At 34.2% G+C, this 14,288-nt stretch overlaps 3 protein-coding genes and 2 non-coding genes across 6 annotated transcripts; 1 reads left to right on the forward strand and 4 right to left on the reverse strand.

The window, feature by feature from the left end:
• Positions 1-2,964: 2,964 nt before the first annotated feature.
• On the forward strand, positions 2,965-4,267 carry LOC108323935 (stress enhanced protein 2, chloroplastic). Of its 2 annotated transcripts, XM_052871523.1 has the most exons (3): positions 2,965-3,471; positions 3,548-3,624; positions 3,695-4,267. In XM_052871523.1, exons 1-3 carry the CDS (start codon positions 3,126-3,128, stop codon positions 3,962-3,964), a joined length of 693 nt encoding a protein of 230 aa, XP_052727483.1. In that variant the 5' UTR covers positions 2,965-3,125; the 3' UTR covers positions 3,965-4,267. The 2 variants fall into 2 exon arrangements, with proteins under 2 accessions (XP_052727483.1, XP_017412260.1); XM_017556771.2 differs by lacking the exon at positions 3,548-3,624 and having other exon boundaries at positions 2,989-3,449; positions 3,695-4,185.
• On the reverse strand, positions 3,539-3,619 carry TRNAL-AAG (transfer RNA leucine (anticodon AAG)). Its single transcript has one exon. It is a non-coding gene; the product is annotated as a tRNA-Leu (tRNA).
• Positions 4,163-7,308, reverse strand: LOC108323934 (uncharacterized). Its single transcript, XM_017556770.2, has 10 exons — positions 7,107-7,308; positions 6,845-6,940; positions 6,606-6,680; positions 6,335-6,403; positions 5,305-5,381; positions 5,119-5,207; positions 4,903-5,032; positions 4,717-4,807; positions 4,575-4,640; positions 4,163-4,475 (listed from the first exon to the last, which is right to left on the reverse strand). The coding sequence occupies exons 1-10, from the start codon at positions 7,266-7,268 to the stop codon at positions 4,356-4,358; spliced, it is 975 nt and encodes a 324-aa protein (XP_017412259.1). The 5' UTR covers positions 7,269-7,308; the 3' UTR covers positions 4,163-4,355.
• A 62-nt stretch (positions 7,309-7,370) lies between these two features.
• On the reverse strand, positions 7,371-7,451 carry TRNAL-AAG (transfer RNA leucine (anticodon AAG)). The gene has a single exon. It is a non-coding gene; the product is annotated as a tRNA-Leu (tRNA).
• An 837-nt stretch (positions 7,452-8,288) lies between these two features.
• Positions 8,289-13,746, reverse strand: LOC108323800 (shikimate kinase 1, chloroplastic). Its single transcript, XM_017556551.2, has 10 exons — positions 13,398-13,746; positions 12,291-12,349; positions 12,081-12,135; positions 11,928-12,000; positions 11,409-11,496; positions 9,495-9,577; positions 9,264-9,393; positions 9,021-9,099; positions 8,799-8,863; positions 8,289-8,673 (listed from the first exon to the last, which is right to left on the reverse strand). The coding sequence occupies exons 1-10, from the start codon at positions 13,600-13,602 to the stop codon at positions 8,614-8,616; spliced, it is 897 nt and encodes a 298-aa protein (XP_017412040.1). The 5' UTR covers positions 13,603-13,746; the 3' UTR covers positions 8,289-8,613.
• Between the last annotated feature and the right edge of the window lie 542 nt (positions 13,747-14,288).

Here is a 14,288-nt window from a genome sequence, read left to right on the forward strand (position 1 = left end):
CCTTTATGTTACAACAAGTCTCAAGTGTACAAAGAATTTTTCTCAACTTTTCATAACTTGGAGCCTTGATTTATGTGACTTAAAACTATTTATGAAGTAAAGGGATATATAGTTTATCACATGCTCCTTTACTTAATACTTATAAATTAGACACAAGGTCAACATGTCATCCTTAATGTTGTGTTTACTTTGAAGGAATGATTTGGAAGAGAGTGAGTGGATCCTTTGAAGAAATTTGAGGGTGAATTAATTGTTATTTATTTGAGTGGATTTGGAGGAAAGTGAGAGTGAATTTAGAAGTAAAGTTTGGGAGAATTAGTGTAGGATTTAACCGATGTGACATATTAAAAAAAATTGTTTAATTGGTATTGAAGATTACCAAAATGTCTCTAATATAAAATGATAATGGTTAATGTTATATTTAATTGTAAAAATGTTTACAAAGAGAAAAAAAATTAAAATTAATTTAAAAAGTGTAAAAAAATTGTAATTTAGTAAAATGAAATATATATTTTTATTTTAAAAATCTATATATATCATTCTTCAATACAATAGAAGGTTCATAAATTATTTTGACATTCACATAAAATGCTTTGCAATCTGCATGACAAATAATAAAGGAAACATGGTTGTATTGTCATCTAATATATGGTTAGATAATATTAAAGCACTTGGGCCATATATAACAGCACACTCTTACCAAACTTTGTTGTTAGCAAAATACATGTTATTTACATAGTCATCCAACAGCACTGGGAAGTTGGAACCGAATAAGCCACCGCGGAACCAAATACAACCACAGACCATGGTGAACAAAAGGCTGGAACCGAATACAAAGGTAACCAGAACCGAATACAAGCACTTTTCATATCTCCAATATGTAGTGGAACCGAATACAAGTTGCTGTTCAATTCCTTCTACGCGTTGGAACAGGATACAAGAGCTCTGGAACCAAATACAAGAGCTTTGGACGAACCAAAATCACGCTTCTTCAACCCCTGCTTCAACCTTTCTTCTTCATGTTCTCCATCTTCAATATATGTTCATGGCAGCAACCACATATGTACGAAGGGAAAAGATGACTTTCACTCTCAATTCACACCAAATCGCACCGTATTAGCGAGTGATAAAAAAAACGCCGATCTCGCAAATCCACTTGATTTTGTCTTCGCAAATCCCCTAAAACATAGTGTAAGTGCGAGACTAAAATAAAATATGATTCATTCATATCATATGAAATTGATATACAAAGAAAATTTCATAGTTATATTCATATGTGTTTATATGTATATTATCGTTACACAAGAACTAAGCATAAAAGTTGATAATTATATTCAGATTACTATCTTTTAAGACTATTATTTGCAACTTTGACATAAATGACAAAGTCTTGCACACTCTACCACTAAGACGAAGAGCCCAAGACATTTGTTTCCAAGTGTCTAAAGATCTTAAAAAAATGTCCCCATAAGAGCTAATGGACATTTTTATTGTACATGAATAGGTTTTATTAGGAGACAAAAATAAAACTAAGATTGTGTTTCCCTTGCTATCCAATAGAGAAGGGATTCCATTTTCCACAATATCTAGTAAAAGCATGTTCATTACTTCCAAGCAAGCAAGCATTTTCAACTTTCATAGATCGTATTTCTCACCTTTGAACATGAGGTAGATGATTTATTTCTTGACTTTTTCCTTCCATTGAGTTTACTGGAACCAACCTTTTATCGTTGTAAAGAATTCATGTAGATGCAGACTTTGATATCACTTGTTGGTATAGATGACTCTAGAAATGAGGATTGAATATAACATATTAGGCACTTAATAAATTGAAATACTTAACGACAAACATATCAATCATAAAAGAAAGTTTTATACTAGTTCACCCAAATTTATTAGCTATGTCCATTTCTCTTTTAAAAGCTATGTTTAAGAGGTTACACTTTTTTAATCTACGCCTAAGACTAATAACTCATTAAAGACAAAGAAAGCAGATAAAGTTCACGTAGATAAACTTCAGAATATAAATAATATTACAATGACTTATCACTCTCATTTTTTTACTTCAGAATGAAAATAATATTGCAATGACTTATCACTCTATTTTTTTACAAATTAAACTATAAGAATTGACGTCATAAACACAATACTTTAACTTTGATCATGTGTTGTTATCGTAGAAGTGTTATTTTTATTATTTGAAAAAAATGATAAAAATTTATTTTTATTATAATATTATTTATTATTTGACTATTTATTGTTAATACATTGAATATTTATTGTTATTGTATTAACAGATATATTAAAAGAAAATCTTATGGTTAAAGCTGTTTTAACATACAATAAAATTAAAAGACACCATATACTCGAACATGTAAGACGCTTTTGAGCTTTTTACACTTTTCAGATTAATTATTTTGTGAAAACTGTAAAAACCAAGCCATCTATTTCACGTGCTTTCATTTCCCATCACACTCTCCCCACACTACACATCAATCTAACTAAATAATATCATAAACGAAAGTATACTCACAATTAAACTTTTTTTAAACAACCAAATAATAACCATATCTTAATATTAAAATATTGAATTGAGATATTCAATTATGATTTAATAGAAAATTAATAAAATAAATTGTAGAATGGTTGTATAAAAATATTTAGGTTGTGAAAGGGTGACAACTCTGTCATAAATTCGTATATGGGTTTTTATCATTGCAAAATTGCATGGTAGGTGTTTGCTTAAAGTCCATAGATTAAAGTTGGAAAGAGTGGGGTTTATGTGAAACTTTTGAGTCCCAAAATGAAGAAGATCAGAAAATTATGCTTGTGAAATTATGCAGAGAATGAAAGAAAAAAAGGGCCCACTCAGAAATTCTGACTCTCCAGGCGGCTACGTATTCTAATTGATCCCGCAACCAATCATTCCTTTCCACGACCCCACGCTCTTGTCTTGTCCTCATATTTGAAAACCACGTTAACGAACCAGACCAGTGAATCGACACGTAACCGTCTAAATTTCTTGCTCCTAGCCTCAAATTTTTCTCCTGCACTTTACTTCCTTTCCCATATTCAATTCTTCAACTCTGCAAAATCTCTCTCTCTCTCTCTCTCTCTATCTTTCTATGGCATCTGCTGCTACTACGCGTGTGACTCACTGTGAGCTGCGGCCGGCGAGACCGGCGGTTCGGGGAAGAGAACCGGGCGGTCCGGTTCAGGTGACGATCCCCAAACCGAAAGCGGTGGAGGCAGAAGGCACGAACGCGAACATCGTCTTGCAGCCACGGTTGTGTACTCTGAGATCGTACGGTTCGGATCGATTTGGTGTCATCAAGACTCCCAGGGACGGTGGCGATGACGTCTCACCCTTCTTCGCCGCGCTTTCTGACTACATCGAGAGCTCTAAGAAGAGTCAAGATTTTGAGATCATCTCAGGTCGTCTGGCAATGGTATATACACTTAGCACACAAGGTTTTTATCTTTCAATTTTCATGCATCTATGAAAAGAAACAAAAAAACAAAAACTTATTTTTAATTTTGTTGAGAGTGGGATTTGAACCCACGCCCTTTCGGATCAGAACCTTAATCTGGCGCCTTAGACCAACTCGGCCATCTCAACTAATGGTAATTATTTCAATAACATATAAATAATTTTAAACTTATTTGTTAATATGATATGTTGGGTTTGGTGCAGATGGTGTTTGCAGGAACAGTGGCAATGGAAGTGGTGACAGGAAACTCTGTGTTCAGAAAGATGGACATTGAAGGAATAACTGAAGCGGGTGGGGTGTGTTTGGGTGCTGTAACTTCTGCAGCCCTCTTTGCATGGTTCTCCAGTGCCCGAAACAGAGTCGGTCGAATCTTCTCTGTCAGCTGCAACGCATTCATCGACTCCGTAATTGACCATATCGTCGATGGTCTCTTCTATGAAGGGGACCCTACTGATTGGCCTGATCAACCCTGATCAAATATTTTCATTCTTACAATTTTACACATTTAATGTGTCTCGAAATCATAGACACAGTTAGAGGAACATGTAATTCTAGTATCTAGAACTATTATATATATATATATAGAGAGAGAGAGAGAAGAATAGCGTAAGTACTGGAAATAAATGATGCTGAAATATGTAAACTAGTATTTCTTAAGCATAGATAGACAATGAAATGAAATGTGGTTTTATTAGCATGGGGTATATATATCATTCAAAACCTCTGATGTGTGTCAAAAAGAAATGGGAAGTTGAATGCACGATTATTATGAATAAGAACCAGCTTAAAATTGTAATTTGCAATTCACGAATTTTGTTTACACTATAGACTGATGTATCCGCTCAGAAACCGTATAACGTCGAACTATGCTGCATTTTCAATTGTCTGAATGCACTCCAATACGCTTGCCTTCTTTGCCATTGCTTCCATCAAGGCTTCATGAAGCACCTTGTTGTTTTTCAAGAGGGAAGCAGCAAACAGAACCTGCAAAACATGAGTTTTAGCATAAAATGCACAATTTCTGGGTACATGTATTCTTAAAAATGAACAAACTGCAAATATATATGTTAATAGAAAACATACAGCCCATCTTGTGAGATTTTGTTGCTGATCTTTGCTGAGGGGTGGCTTGGTTCTGTTAATAAATCTCTGCAAGGATAATATTTCTTCTTAGTACTATTATTAGTATAATATCACATGTCACAAAATAATAGAGATTTCTAACCTGTAGAGTGAAAAGATCAGCAGATTGACCAACCACCTTGTCATATGTTAAACCTTCTGCTGCCAGTCCAGCCATTGATACAACAGCTAATCTGATATGAACAAAGGGAAATTACAACTCTCAATTTCTTCAAGTGGTTACTGACTTTTTTTCTTAAACATTGTGTAAGAGCAATTAAAGAAGTACCTATCTAGCTCTTTAGAATCAAGCTGACCGCTATAGATAAGCTTTTCAAGCCTCTCATCAATGAGATTGACATGTTCTTTCCCAATATCCAGTGAATAGTCCAAAATGGGTAAGCCAAGGAGATAAGCAACTAGAATGAAACAGAATGAGTTAGAGCAAAGTCACATTCTTATGCTATGTGCATTCATATCAGCCAAAAAAAGAGAAGGGTAATACTCAAAAAGTGAGCTGCTTCATGTCTGGTAATCCTCTCTTGATAATCAGGAAAAAACGATGAGAAGCTGCTAATAGCAGCTTGGAGAAGCCTACACTATCAACTTACAGCATTAGTGTAAAGCAAATTAATACTAAAGATGGGTAGCCATTGCTACTTGTAAACACAATTCTTAATTTATTTCTTACCCTGGTGATATGCTACCCACAGCCAGAACCACTAAGGAAATACTCCCAATCAAGTATGGAACAAAAAAACCCCAGTCCTACAAGATTCACCATACATGATCAGAGATAGAAACAAAACTCAAATTACGTGGTTGAGTGAAAGGAAAGTGATAAGATGAAAATTATCAGCAAAAGTATTTTCAACCAATTTATTTCTGTTTTCTCTCTCTCTCTATATATATATATATATATATATATATATATATATATATATATATATATATATATATATATATATATAGCTATGCCAAGCAAGTGTAAAAGGGTTTTCATCCAAAAATTTTCCATTCGCACGTCTCAACCAAACACAACCATAAGCTTTTCGTTAATACACAAGGTCGTAAAACTAAATGCATGAGTATGTCAACTTATAACAATAAGCCATTTTTATTTGCAAACCACCAAAAGCATTAATAGAGTCTTAAGAATCACTATGAAGTAGAATGCATTTTCTTTGTTCTTCTTATAAATCACATTTTAAAAGAAATTGATATTTTTGTAAAACATTTTTATAATTCTGTATAATCTTAGATTTGCTTACCTTATTTACTCACATTGGGTATTTGTATTAGTGAATAATGAAAGGAGAATTTTAAAGTTATTATTAACAATGAAAGCTAATTTAGCACATGAGTAATTTTGTTGTTGTAAATATAGGATTATTAAGACTAAAATATTCTTAATGTCTATTTTTTTTTTAAAAAGTCTGTTTATTTTAGTATATTTTTAATTTCTCATTTTAATGTTTGATGGTAAGATAGAACTAATATAGATAATGTAATTAATGTGATTCCTATCAATAATTATTTTGTAGTTTAAGTATTTTAAAATGCATAAATCAGTCTCTTACTGATTAGGTTAAAATTGTCTTACATTAATTACAGTGCGTAGGAAAGTAAATAATTGCTTAATGTTCCACATTGGTTGCTAAAGCTTTATACAATATCATTAAACAGACATACAGAGCAAAACAGAAATGTGTTATTGATACCCCGGGAAGCTGCCCGGCCAGAACAGCAAAAAATCCTGTTGTACCAACCACAGTGAAAAGAAAAGCTGCCTGCATCATGAAACATTTTTGTTTTGGTTAAGAATGCCACAACTGACATCAAACATATGTCATGTTTTCAAGATGGAAAGTCTGTGATCAGAAACAACCAGTTTCGACATTTTCAAGTATGAGATATTTGCATATTACAGATTAAAAAAAACACTGCTCGTTGCATTTGATACTAAAAAATAAAGGTATTCTGAAAACTCACATCGTTTCTAACACTAGGAATTGCAAGGTTCTCTGCGTTTTTTATTCCTAGGTTTGTCAGCTCTCGCAGTGATGTCTGGTACACAAAAATTGAAGGGTGAAAAGTTGTATGAGCGATGAATTAGCTTACATATGAATGAGCACTGGAAGCACTTATGGGTGCTATGGCTATGTCCAGAATGGTTGGTGAGAGCTTAATGTTTAGTTGTCACTTTGCCATGTTTGTAATTGGAGACTGACCGTACGACGTGAAACATATGGCTGAGAACTCCATTTCTTTGCCCAACCAACTTCACCTAGCTGATTCAGTGCCTCTTTAACAGAATCACTGTCTTTCTGCACAAACAAGCACACATCTCTTAGGGAGATATGAATAATATTTTATTGCAGTGTTCTACAACATTGTTCAGCTGGTATCTAGCAATTAACGAACATAGCTATTTTGGTAGTTGTTACCCTTTGGAGTGAAAATCATTATAGATATTTGGTGGTAAACAAAGACCTTGGAAATGGCAGATTGGAGTGTGTTGAGGTCGACCCCAGGGGCAGCAGAGGAAGCTCTTGTCCATTTTGGAAGGTTGATCTTGAAACATCTTTGATGTTGATAATGGTAATAATAGGGTTTGGGAAGAAGGGGTGAGTAAGCCATGGTTGTCTCCCACATTATCCCTTTGCTATCTACTCTGTTTGCTTATTGGAGGGTGTAGTTTGCTGCAGATAAGTTAGTTGGTAGGAAAGTAACAGATAAAAGAGAATATATATTTTATGTTGAGAGTGGGATTTGAACCCACGCCCTTTCGGACCAGAACCTTAATCTGGCGCCTTAGACCAACTCAGCCATCTCAACTTTGATGACTACAATGCAATAACTTTGATAAATAAACTATTAAATATGTGCATTTCAAGATTTTCGTATGAAGAGATACCCTGGCATTCGATCAAGATCTTATTTTACAGCATAATTGTGTCTGTACAAGATATATGTCCAAATGAGCTCACCTAATTCTAAATAACTACATTATCATTAGTATTATCGAGTTTCAGTTAAATATCAAAGGATTCTAATAACCTACTTTGAATAAAACCTTATTACCCTAAGAGGCCGGTCAAATGATGCCGGTAGAATGTTGTATCTCATGAATGATAAGGTAAGATAAGCATATATTTGATTTTGCAGCATACTAGGAACTCAATTTGTACTCAGTTTATACCTCTACATCACACAATTAAAAGAGTGTTAAGTGTGTATCACGTGTCTTTAATGTCTGAAGATTCTTAACTTTGCTTACTCCTAAAATAAAAGAAAAATCGACCAGCCGCCTATATGATTACCCAAATTAGGATCAGAACCACATAACCGAGGTTTGATCTTGGAAATTATGGAATTTTATTTCGACAGGAGATATTCTAAACTTCTTTTTAACACGATATTAACGTAATGATTTTAAATAACAGCACAAATTATTCATCTGATGCAATTTAATACTTAAGTGAAATATAGCTGCTTACAATTTCGAGCGTGCAATGACCGCAAGAATAAGAAATACATTTTTTAGAATTGAAAGATAACTGGCGAGTGTTTTAGATTTCTTTCGCACAAGAACAACCATAAAACACGACAACGCCAAATGCTCGCATGGGAGATGTATGTAAGATAAAAGTATGTGAGTGCAGCTTTACTACGTACAAAAACCTCGTTCGAGGAGGACATACATATATTGATCAACTCAACTCGCATTACAGTACTTTGTTTTCCAGTAAATATATACATATACATCAACAATAAAGGAAACATAAATTAAATACCGTTGCTATTGACAATCATATCATGCTAACTTGCTGACACAAATTACGCTTAAACAAGTGCCATGATGTATTACTTCTTTTTTTACCAAAGAGATACTGCACAACATGTAGATTAAGGTCAACGACTTGACCTTAATTGCAATCGTAAATTGCATAGAACAAAAATATGAACAATCGAATGAAGTTTGTGAGCAAAGCTGGCATTAGCATTCTGCATAACTGTCACCTTCACCCTTCAAAAAGTTGTCAATTTGATCCAGTGCCTGCAAGATACAAACGGATAACAGTAGATAAGCATTAAAATGCAAAATTCAGATTTAACTATAGCTCCCAGGAATTTTTCAGTTTGCCTGGAGCCAAGAAAATACAGATAGAAATTGCTCAAGACCTCAATTGCAATATCAGTTGGAGACAATTCCGACACATCTCTTTTTCCGAGTTTTATTGCTATACCTGGTACAAACAGAACATCAAATATTGCTGTTAAATGTTATCATCTAAGAAGCATACACAAAACAATAAATACAAAGCATGTTTATTCTTTCCCAGATATTGTGGACAATTCCACATTTAGTATTTCAAAACATACGAGAAAGATTAAGTGACAAACTTTTTAACGAGACCCTGGCATTGGCGTTGGCGTAAGACTCGCCTCTCTCTTCAAAAATAGCAGACAATCGCATAAAGGCCTGCATTTGAATTCCAAAGGGAAAAATTATTTGGAGGCAAAAAATTTCAATACAAATTCCTACGATGAAAAGTTGGTCCAGCTTGCAAGCTTTAATACCTAAATTAATATGCTGTGTTTCGAAAAAAATAAAATAAAGTCATACTATGGAACATTAATAACTACCCGTGAATAAGGATCCCCTGCTTCATAGTGTAGAAGGGGGCGAGAATTAGTTCCTACAGCGGCAATTCTCCGTGCCAAGGCTTCCACTGGTACGTCCAACCAAACACTAACCCCCTTGTGCATATATTTCCTGGAAAGCCATTCACATGCAAGTCCATATATACATGAGAAAAGATTTAATTGGAAAGAGTAAAGTTTAAACTTTTCTCAGTAGTGAGTTAATTCTTATACCAATTAATGGGCCTTATAACAGCACCTCCACCAGTAGAAATAACAAGTTGACGCATCAGGGAAAGCTTCCGCAATACCTCAGTCTGAAATGGTAAAGCAAGGAAAGGAAACGGCAAATGAAATAACAGGACCTCGATAATAATCTAGAACAATTCATGATAGCAAAGTGTCCATGGAATTTAGAGAGGGTGGAAGAGAGAACTATAGACAGGACATTGTAGAGAGAAAGATCTGGACAAAAAAGCTTTCTTGTTTAGTACTTCGATTATGCAAAAGTCAAAACATCCATCTATGGACATTCTGTGGTACGTACAACAGAAGCTTTATCATACTCAGAATCGTGATTTCTAAGAATCATGATTCCTAAGAATAACTAAAATATATTTACTTCGTCACAAATATTCTTGGAAATATTTATGGGGGTTTTTCGGGATTAAAGAGTAAGATGATATTTTTACCAGAAACCTTAATTATATACCACATTAAATGATTTAATATGAACAAGGAATTTTTACCATAGTAAAAGAACTTTTAGCTAAGGAAAGTTATCCCACCCACCTCCCATGAAAACGATTTTGTGGGGGACTTAGCCAAAAAGCATTCCCAGGAAACACGGTTTCCAGAAAAGGCTACTTTTTTAAAACAAATCAAACATACGAAACAAGCATTCCCAACCCAACTTCTGATTGCCATAAAACTAGAAACTATTCTCGTATATACCAAACACCCCTAAGACTAAGCGAGTGCAATTTCCTAAACGTTAATGTCTACTAATACTAAATGCATTTTAACATGGACTACGTGAGCAACACATAATTCAAATCTGCTCCTCGTGCTAATGCTTTCTAAGCTTTAAGCTTGTTACAATTTTTTTCCTTAAGTGAAAGAAAAATATTCCACTAAGCATAGTTGAAATGGCAACACGGAGCTGCAGGAGATGGAGAAGTGAGAATTGCTGGAAAGACAACACAGCAAGCCCTTGGAACATATCCAAGTTCATCGTGAACTAAAAACACATCCAATCAACTGAAGTGCAAGATGAAATAAACCAAACACATGACCAAACTACAAATCACAGATGGGGGATGGTGGAGTTTTGTTTGAGGTGACAGGTGGAGATTTACTCAGACGAAAATTGACTCAACTGGAGGCTGAGACCAGCTGTTACATATCACTGAACAATGTTGCCAGAATAGCTTAACAGGATAGAAAAGGCAAATGGGAAAAAGGTGGAAAATAGAGAAGAAAGCTACTGGAAGGAGGGGAGAAAGCTATACAAAATCAGAACACTTCCATATTTTCAGAATAAGGCAGCAGAGTTGTCCCGGGACAGGTTAAAGTAGAACAGGGTATAGCTCACTAGTGGCACACAGAAGTGGCATGCAACAATAAGTGAGCTATCTCACCATCGAAAACCTTGATAATAATTACTTCAATATAAAGGCGATCATGAGAATCCCTGTTCAACTAAGATTTTTTTCAAGATGGTCATATACTAAATGTGGGCCCCTTCTTTTAGTAGGGACTTGAACAGTGATTCTCTGCTTTGCGAATGACTAACCCCTTCCACAAGATCTGATATCTATTGGATTAAAATTAAGTGCTTTTAGTCTCTAATGAAGGACTACAAACACATTGCTAAATGTAAGAATTATAAAAGAAAAAGAATAGGGAACAAAATGAAAAGCCATATTTTTATTGTTCAAGGACTAAAAACATATGTAAGCCTATTTTCTATTACCCAATTAAAACTGTTAAACACCAACGCAAGCTTATAATATGAAGATACGAGATCATGAAGATGCTCGATGAGATTAAAGAAATAGGAAAATCTAAAAGTTAAAACAACTAACAAACTCTCTGAAGTCTGGACACTGAAGAATGACAAGTGAAAAGTGGTGTTTTCAAACTGACCTCCTTATTACGAAAGAAAGGCTCACCATGGTGCTTGAAAATATCAGCTACAGAGTTTCCTCCAACCTCCTCCTCCACCAGTGTATCGCTACAAATTAAAAACCCATAAGCACAAGAAATAGAGAAAATATTTGGCAAAACCTCTGATGTGGTCATGAAACAGAGTAATTGTATTGTGAAAGAACATGTACATTGCAGTATAAGGATCTGAACAGAAACATTGTACACCAGAGTAAACCATACTCCCCAGCTCAACCATGACCCACCCTGTTTTCATCTATTGAATTCAATCAAACGTATATACATCTTTTACATGTTCTAAGTTCCCTCAGATATTAATTGAATATTGAATCTCGTATACTGAAATATAATGAAATAAAAATAACAGAGCTGCTATACATACAAAAGATCATTCTTCCTGAACTCTATTGGCCCATTGATATTCAATTACACAAGATTTACTTGTTATTAAACGCATTGTCTCTCCACGGAGAAAAGATGAAGAATTAACACACTAACCTGTCACAAAATGAATAACCAAGTACTTGCGACATTATCTTCCCCACAGTGGTTTTCCCAGAGCCCATCATTCCTGCTTGTCAAATTCAAAGCAAGTTTAATGACAAAATAAACACACCATGTAAAGCACAAGAAGTGAAGAAAGACACTAACCAACAAGATATATACAGCGTCCATTTAAATATGGTTGGATCTCTTGCGATCTATTCTGCAATTTTATTGATTCGAGTCAGCAAATAGATACTCAAAGATGCAACAAATTGACTTAATACTAATTTATGATGTTTTTCCTAGCTATTAACCAGACTGAATTTTCTCAATGAACTAAACATGATAAAAAGCGTCAATGCATTATGCTTTTACCTTTAGAATCAATTCTTCGTCAAGAGGAGAACGAACATGTCCAGATTCCAATATTGAAGCTAAGAGAACAACATGACGACATAAGATGTAAATAATTAAAACAAATAGCACTTGTTTTATTCAGAAACAAACAAGATCCAATGTAGGCATATTATATACTACCTCTATCTGGATACAAGCTAGAAGTGATTTTAAGATATTCTCCATTGGAAACATTGAGTTATTTGCAGTAGAGAAACTCTCAAAAGCCCTTCTAGCTTTGTATCCAAACACCCTCTGCATCTAAGAAGATGTGATTTAATACTTTATTCAACCAAACAATAGAAACGGAAATGTAATTCAATAAGCAGATAATAAAAGCTAGCTCAAAACTGGACCTGGGAATGCTAGTATTATCTTTTCATAATCACATAACTTTTTTCAATATAGATATTGCTGGAAAAACAAAAACAAAACCTTAATCTATGTTTATGTACATAATTGGAACAAGAAAAAGAATGGATGCACAGAACCTCTAGAATTTAATCAGAACGTACTTTCGATCTAAAAGTCGTTTGCGCTATTGCATAATCATAGATTGACATAAAATTAAAAATCACTTCTGTAGTAGTTATTTTAAAATCGTCTCTAAAATTTTTCTAATAAGTTGATAGTGTCAGTACTTTTCTCAAACAATAACAAAAAAAAAGCATATCCCACCAGGTGAAGGCAAATTACATGGATGCCACACAATATTCAGCAAGGTGAAAGACGAAAATTTCACATAAATTATTTATCACGATATCTCTCTCACCATCCCCCCTCAAAATCAAATTAAACTCAAAAACTGATGGGAATGTACTCCGGAGGCAGATTCAGAATATTCCGCACAAGAACAGATCGTTGTTTCCAATCCATTAACAATTTACAAGTACGGTTCATTTCTTCGTTGTAGCTTCTTTACGCAATTACTAATCCTTCTTTTCAACATTCCTTTCAGCAATTTTTTAAGAGAGAGAGAAACAACCCTTCAATTCAAGAACAAAAGCGAGTGGAATGCAGCAATAGCGCAATCCAATAGAATTAAAAAGGAAAAATCATGAAGAGGTGATCGGTTTAATAGGCAACCTGAAACGTTGTCGTAAGAAGAAGAAACCTCCAGAGAGGTTGTTCTGCGGCGTGTCACGGTTGAAGACAACCTGGTGGAAACAAAAAGCCGAATCCTCTGCGGTTCTGGAGACATACCCAAACGACCAGCTCTGGGTCTTCTCCCAATCTTTTCATGCTGAACAACCGCTGAAAGTTGTAACCCACGTGCAGCTTTCACGTCCATTGCTGAAACGACACAGTTTTCCCCTCGATTACGATGCAAGATAACCGAAACGACGGAACCAAAATCCAGAGGAAGTGAAGGAGAAGAAGAAGGTGCAGAGAAAGAGAGAGAGAAAATGGAAAAATAGAGTCTAATTGGAATGGAGGCTGAGTGTAATATTAATTTATAATTATAATAAAATGGAATGACGTGAGTCAGCGTGGGAAAATGGATTATTGTGGACTGAAATGCTTTTATTTCACATTCTTTTTCTTTTTGCATAATTCCCTCACATTCTCTTTAAATCAATAAGTTTATCATATTTTTTAATCAATGATTATAGAATTATTTTATTGTTTAAAGAACTATTTTCTCGCTCTTCATTAGTGAAATTCAAGATTTAAACATCAATTAAACATAAAGTCAGATATAATACGAATTTAAAGATAACAATTATTATATAGTTAACATACATATAATGTGGATGGATAAATAATCATAATCTTAATGTGTATATATATAATTTATTCATTATTACAAAGCTTTATTATGTGTATTTTGGTTGAATGAGTCAGAAAATTTCTTCGTTAGAAAATGGTATTAGTACGACCGTCAAGTGTTTTCTTCTCTTTTTATTTTATCTTAACTATTTTGTGATTGAGTTTTTTTTTTTTTTTTAATTTCATATTGTCTTCTGATTTACTTGA

The sequence above is a fragment of the Vigna angularis genome, chromosome 1 (genome assembly GCF_016808095.1).
Source record: "Vigna angularis cultivar LongXiaoDou No.4 chromosome 1, ASM1680809v1, whole genome shotgun sequence".
Classification (NCBI taxonomy): domain Eukaryota; kingdom Viridiplantae; phylum Streptophyta; class Magnoliopsida; order Fabales; family Fabaceae; genus Vigna; species Vigna angularis.

Excerpts from the sequence above, each read along its gene's own strand:
- LOC108323935 (XM_052871523.1), top strand. The coding sequence starts at position 3,126 with ATGGCATCTGCTGCTACTACGCGTGTGACTCACTGTGAGCTGCGGCCG. Across the intron at positions 3,472-3,547 it reads ATATACACTTAGCACACAAG|TGGGATTTGAACCCACGCCC; the intron begins GTTTTTATCTTT and ends TTTTGTTGAGAG. Across the intron at positions 3,625-3,694 it reads CTCGGCCATCTCAACTAATG|ATGGTGTTTGCAGGAACAGT; the intron begins GTAATTATTTCA and ends GGTTTGGTGCAG.
- LOC108323934 (XM_017556770.2), bottom strand. The coding sequence starts at position 7,268 with ATGTGGGAGACAACCATGGCTTACTCACCCCTTCTTCCCAAACCCTAT. Across the intron at positions 5,382-6,334 it reads TGGCCGGGCAGCTTCCCGGG|GACTGGGGTTTTTTTGTTCC; the intron begins GTATCAATAACA and ends TGAATCTTGTAG. Across the intron at positions 5,033-5,118 it reads TGAAGCAGCTCACTTTTTGA|TTGCTTATCTCCTTGGCTTA; the intron begins GTATTACCCTTC and ends GTTTCATTCTAG.
- LOC108323800 (XM_017556551.2), bottom strand. The coding sequence starts at position 13,602 with ATGGACGTGAAAGCTGCACGTGGGTTACAACTTTCAGCGGTTGTTCAG. Across the intron at positions 9,100-9,263 it reads CAGGGGATCCTTATTCACGG|GCCTTTATGCGATTGTCTGC; the intron begins GTAGTTATTAAT and ends ATTCAAATGCAG. Across the intron at positions 8,674-8,798 it reads CAACTGATATTGCAATTGAG|GCACTGGATCAAATTGACAA; the intron begins GTCTTGAGCAAT and ends TGTATCTTGCAG.